General features: G+C 39.8%; 1 protein-coding gene across 2 annotated transcripts in view; it reads right to left on the bottom strand.

Moving 5' to 3' along the window:
• The window catches only part of OLFM3 (olfactomedin 3), a 202,056-nt gene that overhangs the window by 19,896 nt on the left and 163,706 nt on the right, over window positions 1-18,454 (bottom strand). For both annotated transcript variants that reach the window (XM_081324623.1, XM_081324622.1), the window contains exons 3-4: window positions 10,380-10,535; window positions 2,064-2,283 (exon numbers count right to left, since the gene is read on the bottom strand). In XM_081324623.1, coding sequence (XP_081180749.1) covers window positions 2,064-2,283; window positions 10,380-10,535 — 376 coding nt within the window. The remainder of the gene's footprint in view (window positions 1-2,063; window positions 2,284-10,379; window positions 10,536-18,454) is intronic.

The raw sequence follows: 18,454 nt of genomic DNA on the forward strand, positions 1-18,454 counted from the left end.
CACAATTCATGGAAATCAACTACATTCTCTAGTGTACCAGATATATTCTGTGTTCAGAAATTGGCACCCTGTGGAAATAAGAAAATAAGTCACTCTTTTGAAGCTAATGTTGGGCAAATGAGAATGAAGGTGCTTTGGGGGGCTGCCCTTAATGCATACTTATTTGGAGATAGTTCAGTGATGCTTGCTTATAGTTAAAGATGTCTGGCATTAGAAAAATGATCCATTACTTGCCTAATGAATATAAACATTCAAAAATACAGTAAAATACTGTGTGCATTTGGGGTAGATTTTTTTTCCTGGTCCATAGTACCGTAGACAATTGCCACTGATTAAATCTATCTTTTGTGCTTATACATTAACAAAATAACTAGTTGGTGTTTTCTCAGAAGGGCAATTTGGCCTGGAAGTATGTTGGGAATGGGGACGGAAAGAACTGCTGGCAAAGCATCACTGAATTTATCATCCAGCTGTTTGATTATGTTAAATGCAATGTATTTGTTTAGGGCTATACTAGAATGGTGTTAACTAAGTCAAGTCCTGCTGTTGCATATGTCCTTCTGATATCATGTATATGTTTGTGGAACAGAGGGTGGTAAAGCCAAGGATGTGTTGCATAGACTTCTGTATTAAAGACAGATGTTTGTCCTTCATGGTCGGTGGGCTATCTGAACCAATGGAATGATCCACTAGTATCTTGAAGATCTGGTAGAGCATGAACTCATCTCTGACAAAATGGATCAATTTCAAAGAACCTCCAGCATTTCAGAATTTTTTTAATATTTATAGTGCACTTATTTAATTGTATCCTATAAGAAGCCATACATTCACTGACCCTTTGTTTAATTTCTTCCACATTTATACTACATTGTCATTCCCTCTCACTTCTCCATCCAAAATAAATCTTCCCTAAAGGCAAACCTTAAAAACACACACACACAAAAACAGTCTAGTTTAAAGCTCTGGGATTTCCCAAATAAAATTTACCAGATCTTATCCTGCTTAATTTCTTCCCCCACCCCCCAAGGTCATTTAGATGCAGTTGTCTGTAGCTTTAGAATCCAATCTCAGTATCTTTGAACATATAAAACAAAATCAGAAAAAGACAAGAGTATAAATAATCTAGTGCTCCTCAATGGCCATGGCTTCAAGACACTTCCAAAGTTGCTGGTAATACCGTATCCTGATTGTAAAAAGAAATTTTTAAATGCACGATAAGCAATCACATTAACTGTATCTAGGTAATTAAAATCCAATTACATTCCAATTAAGTTCTTGGCTCAGGCCTGTCTGCAGCATGTCATTCAAACACCAAGGGTAGCTCTGTTCAGAAAAGATTGTGCATGCCTGCTCTAGCTTATGCATTAGGAAGCACCACTGTCTAAGGCTGCAATAAACTGCAATGGTGTAGTTTTCAAAATTACCCCTGTAGATCTATTGCTTAACTGATATGGGTCACAAAAGACAAAGGCCAAATGGAATGTAACTCAGATTAGTGAGATGGTCCACTGACTGCCCAGTTTGATTCAATCACACAGTTGCCAGAGGATAGAGGTTTTAGAACAAAGTTAACGAATAGAAGAAATATCAGAAAGGTCCCGTCGATGAAGGAGTGTCATCTGACGTGACCCAGGAAGAAGCCTTTTCTGTTGTGGCACCGGCTCTTCAGAACATCATTCCCCCGGAGCTTAGATTGGCCCCAACCCAACTGGCCTTTAGGAAGGTCCTCAACATATGGCTTTGGCATTGTGCTTGGAGGTCAGGCGATAGTGGAGATCTTCTTCAGAAGTTACGTATGCTGAATTTGATGTAGTGACTTATTTGGCCGCTGATTTTTTTTTTAAAAATGGTTTTTATCGATAGTTTTGCAGGTCAGATTTAGCTTGCTTTTAGTGTTGTTTTTAATTGCTGTGATCTGCCCAAAATAACTTAGATAAGATGGGTGGCCATACAAATCAAATAAATAACATAAAATATAAATTCAGAGGACACGGGGAGGCATGGAAGAATTCCAGGCAAAGCAGATGTGAATCAAGCAAGGAGGAATGGAAGTGTGAACTTACTCAGTTTTTTCATGCAATCTCGAAGCCTGGTTTCCAAACTGAGGACTCGTTGATGTAGCTCCTCATAATCATAAGCACCAATTTCCTCTTGGATCCCCGTCAGTACTGAAGACAGGTTTCTGATTTCCTCTTTGAATTGGGTGATTAACTTGGCATCTGTTTTGTACTGTTCCAGAACTGGTATCAGTGGTAGAAGGTCATCCATCTTTTCCTTCAATTCCTGTGAAAAAGAAGTTGAGTGTGCTTTAGGGAAGTGTTAAGAAGTGCCATGTCCTCTAAATTCCTTAATGAGATCCTTTTAGGCTTATTTTCAAATCTACTCTCATGGTTTTTCTTGATCTTGGTATGAAAACGATGATTCCAGTCCTGTGAGACAGTTAGGGAGCTAAGAATAAATGGCTTCAAGCTTGAAGTATAACGTATGAAGTACTCAATTTTTATCTTGCTTAAAATGAATCACTTTCTTTTAAGTCAAGCCTTTTCTACTACTATAGGGTTTTTTTTAAGATCCAAAGCACTTTAAGGACAACTTGCCTGATTAGAAACAGACCATTTTGCCTGCTTAATAATTGGCACTTATCCATATATTTGTGTTATACTACTACAACTTTTCTCACATGACTGATTACTTATGCCAACATTTATTCTTGAACTAAATTGCAATTGTCATTCTATCAAAGTAAGAGAAAAGATAGAAGAGCTGCATCTTTAAAGCAACTCACAAGACTATTTCAATGAGAAAAAGCTTTGCAGTCAAGCATGGACACTAGCTTGGTTTACTAATAACGTATTTCGATTTTTCAATTTTCTAGATTAATTCCTACTTCTCAACTGCCATTAAAAGTAGTCTTCAAAGTATTCCATAGCTATTTTGGTGGTACTTTATAATTTGGGGAGTGTTTGTGTGTGGTAGCATTATAAACCTGCCTTTAATGAGTTTCATCAATCATTTTGAAACTGTTTTTGAAAAGTGCTTCAGGAATATTCACACTGTTCTGTTTTGCCTCGGTGGAACTAATTCTTGTCAGCTTCAGCTGCTGTTGTTGTATTTGGAATTGAGTTGCTAGAGAATGAGTGTATTATGAACCTCGGCCCCCAATGCTTTTAGATCTGTCAATGACACGGCTTGCAGTACTCATTTTATGGGTGCAAAATTAGTATTCATTAGAAGGACTGCCTTGGGATATTACTGAATGAAACCCCTTTACCACTATTAATATCTATGGAGGAGTTTATGAATAGCATTTATAATTAAAACAGCATATTTGTACTGTTGTTATAGTTACATTTTAAGGATGTGGGAACTGGATGGGATTTCTAAAAGGGTAAAGGTTCCCCCGCACATGTGTGCTAGTCGTTTCCGACTCTAGGGGCCGGTGCTCATCTCCGTTTCAAAGCCGAAGAGCCAGCGCTTGTCCGAGGACATCTCCGTGGTCATGTGGCAGGCATGACTAGACGCCAAAGGCGCACGGAACGCTGTTACCTTCCCACTGCAGTGGTCCCTATTTTTCTACTTGCATTTTTACGTGCTTTCGAACTGCTAGGTTGGCAGAAGCTGGGACGGTAAATTAGAAGCACAGAAAGCAGCAATTAAACACTTAAATGGGTTAGTGCTAATGATTTGAGGAGCACCTGAACATTCTTTTTTAGGATAGATGTTGAGAGACCTGAGATATGTCTGAAAGAGAAAAACTATAATATGAAATTTGGTAAATCTAGCAAAACACACACTCTTGTCTATTATGTTCAATTTTACCCTTATTTCATGTAAAGCTTCTGTTGAGGGGAAAGAGTATACCATTTTCAACAGAACTCGTTCGCATCAAGGGTGCCTATGGGGGCCCGGGCAGGAGTGGGACAGATCTGAGGGTCTCTGGCAGAAGGAGGGTCTCTGGGCCAGGGCCAAGGCAGTGGGGGCCGTTCCCTCACTGTTTCCAGGATGTCTTCGCGGGCCACATGAAACCACTTTGCGGGCCTTGTGGCCCCCGGGCCTTGTGTTTGATATGTCTGTCCTAGTGGATGATGTTATTCCATCACCAGGATTGAAAATGTTATCAGTCCAATGAGCTTTGGTGTATAGCTCAAAAGGGCAGCTTGTATTTTGCCTCTCCAGCAAAATGCTAGTTATTGCCCAAAAGAGAAACACAGCCAAAACCCAGTTATTAAAACAGCTAATTCAATGAACTGATCTTTCATTTTCTACAGGAATAAATATCCAAGGATTGACCACAGATATCTATGATATTGGGTACTGCTTTGTATTAAAGACTGACTTCATCTCTTGGTTCATGTCTGTAGATACTTTCACCTAATAAAAGGTGACTTTTATGAAAGAAGCTACTGTATTCTACAGAAGCTATCATGGTAGAAAAAGGAAGAAGGGGAAGGAGGGTTCCCCCCCCCCCTGGATTTCAGCTATTGACTTTCTGCTTCCATATCAGAGACATCCTTGTCATCAAATCATTATAGCATGCTGGAGGATGGTAGGTTCTCTTGTTTTGCCCTTACTTCTGTGTGGTTCAGCCTAATTTTTCCAGTCTGTGGCTGTGCAAGGCTGCATGAGTACATAACATAAACTAGACTGCAACGTACTGTCACTAGTCTAAATCAAAAACTCTGGAGGCACCATTATTTTCATGGCATCATGTCCAATAAGATAATAGAAAGCTTTATGAGAGCGAAAAAAATATGACATCACTTTCAGCTCAGATTCAGTAAACAGCTGCAGTGATTTGGGAAAAGGCATTGGTATTCCTTGCAAAACTCCTTTCCTTTTCTATCTTCAAGGAACTGCTTGAAAGTCCAAGAAGCTTCCTTCACTGCAAATTTTATCATTGTCTCTTGCCAAAGAATGTATATTCCATCCCAGGTCATGAGTTTCATTTTTCAAAATTGTGTTCTAATTTTGAGGAGGAAGTTAAATTGGATTAACTTCAGAATTGCCCATATTATATGGATCCCTTTCTGAGACCCCTAAATTACTTAAAATGGTGTTTGCCCACTTTTAAAATAAGCAGATATTGCAAAATCAGTATTGTGCTGCCTGAAGAGATTTTTACCTTATGAGGCTTGTTAGGACCGCATCATATTGTATACTGATAGTGGCGACTGTGTTAAAAGCACATTTAAATTAATTGTATTTACCTCTGTACTTTAATAAAATCTATTTTCTAAAATTCATTTGGGAAACATTAGCATCAGTGGGGAGTCCATAGGTAAAGCTGAAGGGGATGTATTTCACACATCTAATTTAGAAAGACTGAAATTGCAGTGCTAAATTACAAGCAGAAATGTTATTATAATGAATGCATTAGAGAAAACTGAGCTCCCTTTGCAACTGCTAATTTTATACCCATGAGAAAAAAAACCTCATTTACTTTAGCTGCCCAGACATTTTGAGCAAGAACGGTTTGGAACGGATGAATTGGGTGTGTTTTATTAGAGAGTGTATCATAAACTCCAACCTTTGCAAATGGACATTAAATTCTCTTTCTGTTCTAGAGAACTTAATTTATGAATGCAGTACCACCACTACATAAGTCAATGAGATTTTTTTTCAGTGTTGGCTTCAATATGGTTTCAGGATTTTTGTACAGATAAAAGGCAAGATTTATACATTTTTATCTAATTCTCAGACTGTTCTTTCTCGAATGAGTTTAGGGTATCTCCATACGGTAAATGTGTTTAATCTTATACATTTTTTTTTAAAAAAAATGAACATGAAAGATATAGATCTATCACTATACAGATAATCCTTGGGTTATAATGGCAATTGGGACCAGCAATGTGGTTGTAATGTGAGATATCCTGTGACTGCATCGCTCAGTCCAATTTGCCATTATAACCCCAGGATCACATGGGTTGTTAAGTGGAAAGAGATGGGAGCCCTAGCAAGCGGGCCAGTATTAGGTGCCACAGGCAAGCACTGTGGAGTGCAGGCAGGTGTGCTGGTGCTGTGGGCAAGCACTATGGACTGTTGGTGGATGAAAAGGTGATGGGAGCAGGAACAACTTCTGACTTCCTTCCAGCTTCCCCAATGACTTTGCTTTTGAAAAGCTGTCAAGAGTATATAGGAAATCCCAATCAAATGACTATGGCTCACGTGACATCATAATCGCAAGATAGGGAACTGGCTTTTGATCATGTGACCACAGGTATGCTATGATGGCTGCAACTCCGAGGATTAGTTGTTTGTCCCCCCTCATTTAGCACTGTCATAATTTTGAAAGCTTGCTGAACGAGTGGTCATAACCTGAGGACTACCTGTATCTGTCTATCTTTCTTTATCGACTTCAGTAAAGTGTCTGAATTAGGGTAAATGCAAAACCCTGGAAATTGCAAACAGAATTTCCAACCCTTATTTATAAGTTTGTTAAGGTGGAAACTTTTTGAACATTCTGAATTATTTCTTTTCAGATTTCTTGACATCTGGACATAGTTGCCATTTATGAGATAAGCTACCAATGGACTACCTTCCTATCTCTTTGTCTAACTTTCCTTCTATTACCCTTCTACCCTCCTCTACTCTTCAATAAATGTACAAAATATACTTCCTTTCAGAAAACAGTCTCTGAGATTGCACTAAGTACCATCTAAATTGGGGAAAATTTCCCCAAAGTACAGACGTAGAACTATGATCAACAATTTGAAAAATTTGCAGGCAACAGTTGTTAACTGGATCTTGCCTTCCAGCCCCCAGTGGGAGAATTCTTAACTGTGTAAATGTTGTGGCCCATGTTGGTTGAGAATTATTCTAGTGTATGAGGAATAGCATGCAAATGAGTGAAGGGGATCCATGTACTAGAGTGAGTAAGCAGTCATAGAATGACTGGGGTGCTTTATCCTTCCTTATTATTTAGTATAGAAACCAAGTAGAGTAGTTTTCCCTCCATACTCAGCCCAAAATTTAGTGAGTTCCTGGAGGAGAAGTGGAGGCTCTTGTCTCTGGTTGAAAACAAGCTCAGAGAGCACCAAGGACCCCTCGCTTTTTATTGTGGTACTCCAAAAAGCAAAATATTCATTGATTTTATACAGCTTTGGAACACGTGGAACGTGTTGGGAGGTGTTTTTTTTGAAAACTCTGAAAAAAAAGATGAAATGTGTACTTTGTTCAAATTAATAGAGTATTTACATAATCAGAAAGGAAGGGCATACACTTAATAAAGAAAAATAACAAGCACCTGGAACTGCTACTGTATTATTACAGCCATGATTGCATTTTGTACTATATTTAATGTATTTATACTATTATGTACACTACGTGGGAATCTCCTGTATATCAGGGAATACAGAAATAGTTTTAATAAATATCTGGGATAGAGAGTAAAGGATGGTTTGACTCTGTAACAAAGCTATCAACATCAAAGAGGAGCTGGTTTTTTATGGAACAAATATGTAAGATGGTGAATAGTCATCCATTTGAAAACAGGTTTCCTGTAACGCATGCCTAATCCGAAAGGCAAATTAGCTAGATCTTTTGCCATTTCAGAATGTGCACAGGAAAAGAAAACTGTATTAAGGGGTATGAAATAACAAGGAAAACATCTTACTTCATTTTACAGAATTGGAAGAAATACTACCACGTCTCACTGTGATATTATTTTGTAGAGTCAGTCTGCATGCTTCAATTGTTGGACCATGCCTCCACTCTGCAATATTCACATTGCCAGTCCTATGACTGGTGGCTTTATCTACAGTAGTTTAAAAAGGTCAATGAGAGCTGAACCAGAGAAAGTGATAGGAATGAATGAATTCACTGCATTTTAACAGCATTGGTAAATATGGAGCTATTACGGAATGGACAGGAGCACTTATGCATGCAAAGCCTGTTTTCTCTCTATTCCTTTGTCTCAATGTATGAAATACATGGCCTGAATTCTTGCAAATTGCTTTGAAAGAAAGCAGACGGTCTATTATTCTGACCTTTTAAATTACTCAATAGCCTTACTGCTTTGCAATCCGTTTCAAAATGCCAGTTGAAGTATCATATCAAATCGGTTAGCCCAGCCAATCCAAATATCAGGTCTCTAAAAAGGTTACTGTGTTCAAACAGGCAGTTTGCCTTTGACAGCTAGGACTGAGCAGCTGCTCACTGACATTATGTGCGGTCAAGGAAAAGTGGAGCAAACAATAGTGAGCCACCCCAGACATGTTTGTTATGATAACAGTCATAACAGAGCCAGGAACGACTCCATTACCTATGTGAAGGTATTGTGCATTGACACCATTCTGAACCTTTCTTGAAGGGATAGTTTCTGCTTAGCTTCCCTTGCTGCGTGAATTAACCTGGGTGTGACCTTAGAGAAGGCTTGCTACTAATATCTGCTATGGCTGGAGAAAAAAAGGAAGCACAACAAGACTGCCAGATGATCTGCAGGTCCAGTGCAGGGATATTTCCTTTTGGAGGCAAAGGTCATATTTATGCTCAGATCTAGGGATTGGAGACTTCTTTCAAGTCTGGGAAGAGCATTCTCCCTATACTTGAGGGCTTCAGGAGAGCTGAAGAAGCACTAACCAGTTTGGTTGCCCAGCCAGGTTTGTCATCCAACATAACTGCCCACTCCTCCTCTTGTTTGGTGCCCGAGGCAGCCGCAATCCTTTGCCTAAAGCAAGGTCTAACTCTGCTCATTTGGTCAAAGACCAAAGAAAGTGGCAGAGGGGGCAGCATCATTTTCTGGCTCATCTTTTATGGAACTCAGGCAACGACTGCTGAGAGGAATCTGAGACTGAGAAATCCTTTCTGAGAAATTGCTATGAAGTTCATCAGGTTCCCTGGGTCAAGAATACACTGCTTCTGTTTCGGTTCTTTATTGCCCCAAATAGGTATTTTTCCCTCTCTTCAAAATTTCTAAATTTTGATTTCAGAAGAACTTGCTCATTACTCCATGTCCTCCTGGAGATTTGCATCTTCTCCCTGTAATCGATCAGCCTTTATGTATTGCTGAGAAGCAAAAAGTCTTTGGGGGAAAAAAGAACCTCAAATATGATCCCCTGTTAGATTGCCAACATCTTTTTTTTTGCTTCCAAAATCATTTTAGTAATGTTGACATTCATTCCAATTCACTGACAAAACAAGCAACAATCTTAGACTGTGAATAATAAACAAACAAGTTTGGTTCACAGTTAAATATCTTGTGAAAATCCAGCTTAGAGTCACAGGATGATATCCAGACATAATGTGATTCACTCATTTAACTTAGTTTCAGCTGGTTTCAGGGAACCACTCCAGAGAGCTGGAAAGAAGTGAAAAGTCATTTTAATCGACTAGGTTCTCTAACCCTAAGAATTATTATAGCCTCCTCAGACACTGAAATTCATGCTGCAGTGTTTTATCAGTGGTAAAATTCCTGTTTTTAAAGTGAGGGAAAGTTGGAAGAAACCAGATTAATTCTACTTTCAGAGATGAGACCAAATAACTCACGAACCTACATTTTAAGGGAAGTTGGTGAGAAACTTTCCCCTTAGTATCACATTTAGGCTCTAGTCCTATACTTCCTTATCTTAGTAAGCCTACAATGAAAAGAATGCGGTGGAATTTAAGCTACACATACATAGGCTACATCTTTCACATTTTATACAGAGGCATCCTCAGGAGCAGAAAGCTTTGGTTAAAATAATGAAAGCAGTTTCATGCCATCAGATTCAAGCCCTATGTCTTTGTACACGTGGCATGAAGGCATACTTACAAAAGGGGCGGCGTTTCTTTCCCAGTGGCATTGTGCTGTTTTTCTTATTTATTTATTTAGTCACTAAATGAGAAAATATTAATATCTCAATTTACCCTATGCGTCCATTGTACCCTCTGACTGCATCCTCAATTAAATAAAGATCTGACCCCAAAATCTATATACCAAATTAAAAATATTAAGTCAAATAATCCTATTAATAAAACATAGGAACCATAATAGTCTCTTCTTGGATATGTATTAGAATTTACATGAATATCATTCCATATAATTTTGTTATTAAATCTCCTGAATGATTCAGTTATCATCAGTGGAATCTGGCCATATATGTACCGTTAGTTATACATGTGCTAACTTCCCTCCCTCTTTCTCTCCTGGTGGGAATCCCATCATGAAGGAAGTGACATAGAATGCCTTCACTTGTTTGTTTCAGTAATTTATGATAACTTCCCATCAAAGTGAAACAGCAAAGAGCAGGGACAAGCTTTTTCAAAGCAAGTCTTCAGGCATTTACTAACAAGTATTTAAAATTGATATCTAACCCACCTCATACTGCCCCTCCCAAGCATATAACTTCTGGCAGTCAGTCAAAACAATTGTTATAAAAAATTTAAAGATGGGAAATGCCTACTTGAAAATGCTTGGTCATTAAGGTCTTTCGGTCATCTTCAATTTGTCGGAACTTAGCCTTCAGTCCCTTCATTTGAGTTTCCATTCTCAAAACATACTGGAAATCCCTCTGAGTCCGTAGATTTAAAACTTCAATGGACTGAGACATATTCTGAACCTGTGAAAGAAGAACATGGCTCATAACCTCATTTTTAAAAGTGCTTTCCTCTTTCTTTCCCAATGCAGTTAAATCAAACGCAGAGTGATAGTTTGGCATGTGTCAGTTCTTGGATTGTTATCCATTTTTAAGACCTCAGCAAAATGTTGCATTTCTCAATGCACATGAATAGAGTGTCTGAACTGTAGATCAGATGCCATTCTTGTTCTTGGAGAAATACAGCTTTTCTTAATTAATGAGATGGTGAGAATATTAAATTTGGATCCCTGCCTAAGCATTACCCTGTAATGAGGGACGCAGTGGCTCAGTGGGTTAGGACGCTGAGCTTGTCGATCAGATGGTCGGCAGTTTGGCAGGTTGAATCCCAAGTGCCGTGTAACAGAGTGAGCGCCTGTTACATGTCCCAGCTTCTGCCAACCTAGCAGTTCGAAAGCACGTAAAAATGCAAGTAGAAAAATAGGGACCACTACGGTGGGAAGGTAACAGCATTCCGTGCGCCTTTGGCATCTAGTCATGCCGGCCACATGACCACGGAGACGTCCTCGGACAAGCACTGGCTCTTCGGCTTTGAAACGGAGATGAGCACCGGCCTCTAGAGTTGGAAATGACTAGCACGCATGTGTGGGGGAACCTTTACCTTTACCCTGTAAAAAGATCTCACAATGCAAATCCACGGACTACTACAAGACAAACATTGTTTTCCAGGCAGAGCCAAATACTATAGCAATGTAGGACATAGTGTCATGTGTTCCAAAGGAAGATGAGGCCATTATCAAAACAAGGAGTATTTAGAAATTTTTCCCACACTACCCAGAGACGCACTTCTAGCTCTTTATACAAAGCTGGTGGGTGAAAGAGATGCAGGAATTTGAACAATGGTATGAATAGAATTCACATCTTATACTCAGCACTCTCGGAATTCTTCCACAATAGCTTCTTAGCTTTACAACAGTAAAATCACAAGTTCCTTATATTTTCTTGTCTTCATCTCTTCCCGTCTCACTTGTCAGGAGAAAGGCTCACAGGGAGCCTGATTCAAGAGGCAGAGGCATCTCTTAGGGATGAAGTTGTATCTGTCATACTATCATCACTCCCCTCATCACGGATGCAAACGATGCAATTTCCATCATTTGCACAAGTATGTCACGGCACCCATAATCTCACTTGACATTCCTCACCCCCCCCCCCCAGTGACACTTCTGCACGCTCATTGCTTTGCTTTGGGGTTGATTCAGAACAGCACCCAGATCCACGTCAGCAACAGCTTGTTATTCAAAAATAGTTTTTAAGGATGCTTCATTTTGGGACCTCAAGTTATACTTCTGAAAAAGGAAATGGGAAGTGCAATTACAACAGATATGTGGTTTTATAAATGAGGGAGCCCTAGTGACAACAAACACCTTGCAAAGCTGGTTTGTTCTCATATAACATACAGATGAGTGTCAGGTTTTCTTTTTTTTACCAAGGGAGGGAGGTAGTTTCTGACTTGCCTCTCTTTACACCTTGCAAGATAGTGCAGAATACAGAACAGCAGAGTTGGAAGGCACCTTGGAAGTTTTCTAATCCAACCCCTGCTCAAGCAGGAAATTCTACACCCCGTTTCAGACAAATCACTGTCCAATCTCTTTTTAAAAAGTATTGGAGCGACCACAACTTCTGAAATCAACCCATCCCACCGATTAATTGTTCTAACTGCCAGGAAATTTCTCTTTTTTTCCTAGGATGATTGTCTCCTTGATTAGTTTTCATCCAGATAGGAAACACACCCAGAAGAACTAGTTCTAACTTTTATTGTAAAGTTACATTCACAGAAACTTGCAAATATGAAAGTACATCTTCCCCTTTTTACAGCACAGGAAATTTGGCAGGGTTCCTTCTCAGATATTTGCCACACATATTATATCTGTGAGCTGAGCTGTCACTTGTATGATTGTTGTCTAGCCTGTGGCTCTTTTGCTTGTCTCCCAAGAACATTCCCACATAGCCCTGCACTATCACATCACTTTGTAATCATGATAAGAGGTAAGTTTGTCACTGTACTTATATTTGCTGCAAAGCAAAATCAGAAGCTTCTTTCTTTCTTTCTTTCTTTCTTTCTTTCTTTCTTTCTTTCTTTCTTTCTTTCTTTCTCTCTCTCTTTTTCTTTCCTGTTTTTACTCTTCATTATTTTGTGTTAGTTTTTATGCTCTTTGTAAAACTTTTAATAAAAAAATTATATTTTAAACCCCCCCATATCGCAGCCAAGTTTCTTTCTGAACTTCAATAACATGCAGCTTCTTACAAAATGTGAGAAGCTACTTTCCAGCCTGGACCCTTACTCTGCACACTGAGCTCCCTGTGGAGCCTATGGAATGGCAGCCATTGTGGCTGGCAGCTTCTTCCTTTCATTTTGCAGCCAAATCCACAGGCATCATTTACAAATTGGAAGTGAGTTGCCTGCCACATTTTCTGCCTGAACCACACACCCTTTAAAGGCAAACGTAGAATATGAACTCCATATATCAAAGAAAGCTGGATGCTGTTAACGTGCTTGCCTGGGGCAGGTATCTTTCTACCCTTGAAACCTACTTTTTTATGTTCATGGTCTTAAGATTTTTGCTTCAGAACATCGAAAATCAAGGCCGCGTGATGGGAAAACGATGGGGAAGCAAACTGTTTCAGTGAATAGGAGGATGTGTGACTTTGGATGGCTGTGTTTTGGGTCAGTGTTGAGGTTTTATAGAGATTCAGGCTCTCAGAAAATAGCATGTGATTAATGCAAGAGAAGAGAATGGTTTTTAGTCCCAGGAGGAGAGTGGCCTCTATGTTTCCCTAGATCACAGAAATCCTCTGAACTTTTCTATGATCTATTCAGAGTGAACTGTTGTGATCAGGTGGCAAACTCCTGAGGTTCTGTGTTAATGGATTCCATGCTTTTTACAGTCATTTTAACAATTTAAGCTTCAAATAGATTTAAAACATTAACTATTATTTGAACTGTCCATCAAATAGCCCTTCCCCAACAAAAATATGGAAGAATAATAATGAATCCCAGTCCTACTGAGATTGACCCTTGACCTTTAAAAATGTATTTTTTCCCTTAGCTACCACCTTCCCCAATGCTGTCTTCTCTCCTGTGGCAATCTCTTGCTATCTGTCCATTAGATGGCTCTCAAACTGGATTGTTTCCACTAAAAACTTATACGGATAATGTCATATAAGTCCAAACAGCAGAGAGCACAGCTGAAATAAAGCCTGGGTTTTTCTAGAAATTAAGCACTGCAGCTCTTTGATGGCAACACTATAATCTTGCAATGGTGCTGAGAATTTCTCGCTTGAAAAATTCACAGAGTTCTCAAGAATCACAGGAAAGAAAGAAATCATACTCAACTATATGCTTTTTCTTTTTCTTCTCCATTTATATAAGGAAAATATGAACAATGGAGGGTAGCAAGGTCTCCCCCAGCCATCTACCTGCTGAAATGCATGCTGGGAAGGAGCCATGGGCACATATTGCAAACATGAGCTTCAATCTGCAGGCAGTGTATGTGAGGCTTGGGCCTGCCTACTATTTTGTCTGTACACTGAAGACACATGGAGGACAACCTTAATAATAGGTAAGTATTTCAATTTCCATATTAGTGTGGCTCTGTCCTTTGCTTACTTCAGTTTTCATTTGCAAAATAATGACAAAAAGGTAGGATTCCACTGGCACCATCAGTTGATTGCCACTATTTTTAAACAGCAAATATAGTAATCCAATATTGGGTCATCCCAAGCATTCAAGTGCAAGAAAATCTACTATAGCCAATTTAATTTCTATTTTTTGTCCACTCAAAATCCCCAAGTTGTGCACTAATGAATTGCCTAAATGGGATTTTTAATAAGAAAGAGAAGAAAATGAAGCAAGGATGCTGGCCTGGAATTTACTGATGCTTGCAAAAGACTTGAAATAATGAACAAAATTCTTGCTGTTACTCAGATCATAGGCAATTCTTGCTGATGTTTCATGTGTGGGTGTAGCTTGTAAGAAGTGCACCATGTACTTAATGGCACAATTCTGAAACTTTTTTTTGTTTTGCCATAATTGACTTCAGGGTGTTTCTGCCAACATCAACAACTCCGTGATTATAAAACCATTGCAAAGAAAGTTAGTCCAAAAGGCAACATAGCTTCTGGGCTTCAAAATCACTCCACATAAAAATCATTCCCTTCTTCTACCAATTTTAGGCTATCTTACCAGTCTAGTCCCCTTCATGGATTACTGCCTTGTCGTGGCGAAGGGGCTTGCGTAATTCAATGAAGCTATGAGCTATGCCGTGCAGGGCCACCCAAGACGGCAAGGTCATAGCAGAGAGTTCTGACAAAACGTGATCCACTGGAGAAGGAAATGGCAACCCACTCCAGTATCTTTGCCATGAAAACCCTATAGACAGTACTAAAAGGCAAAACGATATGACGCTGGAAGATGAGCCCCTCAGGTCGGAAGGCGTCCAATATGCTACTGGGGAAGAGCAGAGGACTAGTACTAGTAGCGCCAGAAAGAATGAAGCGACTGGGCCAAAGCCGAAAGGACGCTCAGCTGTGGATATGTCTGGTGGTGAAAGGAAAGTCCGATGCTGTAAAGATTTTTTCTCCATAGGAACCTGGAATGTAAGATCCATGAATCAAGGAAAGCTGGACGTGGTCAAACAAGAGATGACAAGACTAAACATTGACATCTTAGGTATCAGCGAACTAAAATGGACAGGAATGGGTGAATTTAATTCAGATGACCATCAGGTATACTACTGCGGGCAAGAATCCCTCAGAAGAAATGGAGTAGCCTTCATAGTCAATAAAAAAATAGGAAAAGCAATACTGGGATACAATCCTCAAAATGACAGAATGATCTCAGTTCGAATCCAAGGCAAACCATTCAATATCACAGTAGTCCAAGTCTATGCCCCAACCACCAGTGCTGAAGAGGATGAAATTGACCGGTTCTATGAAGCCCTACAGCACCTTATAGAACTAACACCCAAAAATGATGTCCTTATCATCATGGGGGATTGGAATGCTAAAGTAGGAAGCCAAAAGATAACGGGAATAACAGGCAAGTTTGGCCTTGGAGTACAAAATGAAGCAGGGCACAGGCTGATAGAATTTTGTCAAGAGAATACGATGGTCATAGCAAACACTCTTTTCCAACAACCCAAGAGATGGCTTTACACATGGACATCACCAGACGGTCAACACAGAAATCAGATTGACTATATGCTCTGCAGCCAAAGATGGAGAAGCTCTATACAATCAGTAAAAACAAGACCAGGAGCTGACTGTGGCTCAGACCATGAGCTTCTTGTTGCAAAGTTTAGGCTTAAATTAAAGAAAGTAGGGAAAAGCGCTAGGCCAGTCAGGTATGAATTAAATCATATCCCTGTTGAATATACAGTAGAGGTGACAAATAGATTTAAGGAATTAGATCTGATAGACAGAGTGCCTGAAGAACTATGGACAGAGGTTCGCAACATTGTACAACAGGTAGCAACCAAAACCATCCCAAAGAAAAAGAAATGCAAGAAAGCAAAATGGCTGTCTGAGGAAGCTTTGCAAATAGCTGAGGAAAGGAGGGAAGCGAAAGGCAAGGGAGAAAAAGAAAGATACGCCCAATTAAATGCAGAATTCCAAAGAATAGCTAGAAGAGATAAGAATGCCTTCTTAAATGAACAATGCAAAGAAATAGAAAAAAACAATAGAATAGGGAGGACCAGAGATCTTTTCAAGAAAATTGGAGAGATGAAGGGAACGTTTCACGCAAAAATGGGCATGATAAAGGACCAAAATGGCAGGGACCTAACAGAGGCAGAAGAGATTAAGAAGAGGTGGCAAAATTACACAGAAGAACTATACAAGAATGAGCATAATGTCCCTGATAATCACAATGAGGTGGTCACTGACCTTAAGCCAGACATCCTAGAATGTGAAGTGAAGTGGGCCTTAGAAAAGCTGAGCAACAACAAAGCTAGTGGAGGTGACAGTATTCCAGCTGAGCTATTCAAAATCTTAAAAGACGATGCAGTAAAAGTGCTACACTCAATTTGCCAGCAAATTTGGAAAACTCAACAGTGGCCACAGGATTGGAAAAGATCAGTTTACATTCCAATTCCAAAGAAAGGCAGTGCCAAAGAATGTTCAAACTATCGCACCATTGCACTCATTTCTCATGCTAGTAAAGTTATGCTTAAAATTCTACAAGCTAGACTCGAGCAGTATGTGGATCGAGAACTACCAGAAGTACAGGCAGGATTTCGAAGAGGCAGAGGAACTAGAGATCAAATTGCTAACATACGCTGGATCATGGAGAAAGCTAGAGAGTTCCAGAAAAACATCTACTTCTGCTTCATTGACTATGCTAAAGCCTTTGATTGTGTGGATCATAACAAACTGTGGCAAGTTCTTAAAGAGATGGGCGTACCAGACCACCTTATTTGTCTCTTGAGAAACCTATATGTGGGCCAAGAAGCAACAGTGAAAACTGGACACGGAACCACTGATTGGTTCAAAATTGGGAAAGGAGTCCGGCAAGGCTGTATACTGTCGCCTTGCCTATTTAACTTATATGCAGAGCACATCATGAGAAAGGCAGGGCTAGATGAATCAAGAGTTGGAATTAAGATTGCCGGAAGAAACATCAACAACCTAAGATATGCAGATGATACCACTCTAATGGCAGAAAGTGAAGAAGAACTAAAGTGCCTCTTGTTGCAGGTGAAGAAGGAGAGTGCAAAACTTGGGTTGAAACTAAACATTAAGAAAACCAAGATCATGGCATCTGGCCCTCTCAATTCCTGGCAAATAGATGGGGAAGAAATGGAGGTAGTGACAGATTTTATTTTCCTGGGCTCCAAGATCACTGCAGATGGGGACTGTAGCCAAGAAATTAAAAGACGCTTGCTCCTTGGGAGGAAAGCCATGGCAAATCTAGACAGCACACTAAAAAGCAGAGACATCACCCTGTCAACAAAAGTGCGTATAGTCAAGGCTATGGTCTTCCCAGTTGCAATGTATGGCAGTGAAAGTTGGACCATAAGAAAGGCTGAGCGCCAAAGAATTGAGGCCTTTGAACTGTGGTGCTGGAGAAGACTCCTGCGAGTCCCTTGGACTGCAAGGCGATCAAACTGGTCAGTCCTAGAGGAGATCAACCCTGACTGCTCTTTAGAAGGCCAGATCCTGAAGCTAAAACTCAAATATTTTGGCCACCTAATGAGAAGGAAGGACTCACTGGAGAAGAGCCTAATGGTGGGAAAGATTGAGGGCAATAGAAGAAGGGGACGACAGAGAATGAGGTGGCTGGATGGAGTCACTGAAGCAGTAGGTGTGAGCCTAGATGGTCTCCAGAAGATGGTAGAGGACAGGAAGGCCTGGAGGAACATTGTCCATAGGGTCGCGATGGGTCGGACACGACTTCGCAACTAACAAAAACAACACCAGTCTAGTGATATTATTAAGTACATCTTTCTTCTATTCAGTTTCTACATGCCCAGCTTTTGCTTGTGGAGGTATTGAAACACAAGTCTTTGATTTTTTATATTCAGCAGCATCTAGCTGACCTTAAAAGATGTTGAAAAAGCTAGGCTAAGGATCAGATTTGGTTAGTACTTGGATGGGAGATCACCAGGAAGTCCCTGGGCTGTAGATAAGACTGGGGAGATTTTTTAAAAAAAGTTAAAAGAATTGCAGACATAGACAGTAGCAAATCAATTCTGGGTTGTTACCAAGAAAACAACCCAACCCAACCACAAATGTGTCAGTGAAGACACAAGGCATCAGGCTGAATTCTCAAAGTTATTTTGGAAATGAGAAAGGCATTTAGGGTATTGGCTTCCTTTTGTCTAAAAGAGCAATTTGAAATAAATTATCAAAAACCTAATTGGTTGGGTTTTGCAGAACCAACCAAA

Source organism: Vipera berus, assembly GCF_964194415.1.
Source record: "Vipera berus genome assembly, chromosome: 3".
In the NCBI taxonomy this organism is placed as follows: Eukaryota; Metazoa; Chordata; class Lepidosauria; order Squamata; family Viperidae; genus Vipera; species Vipera berus.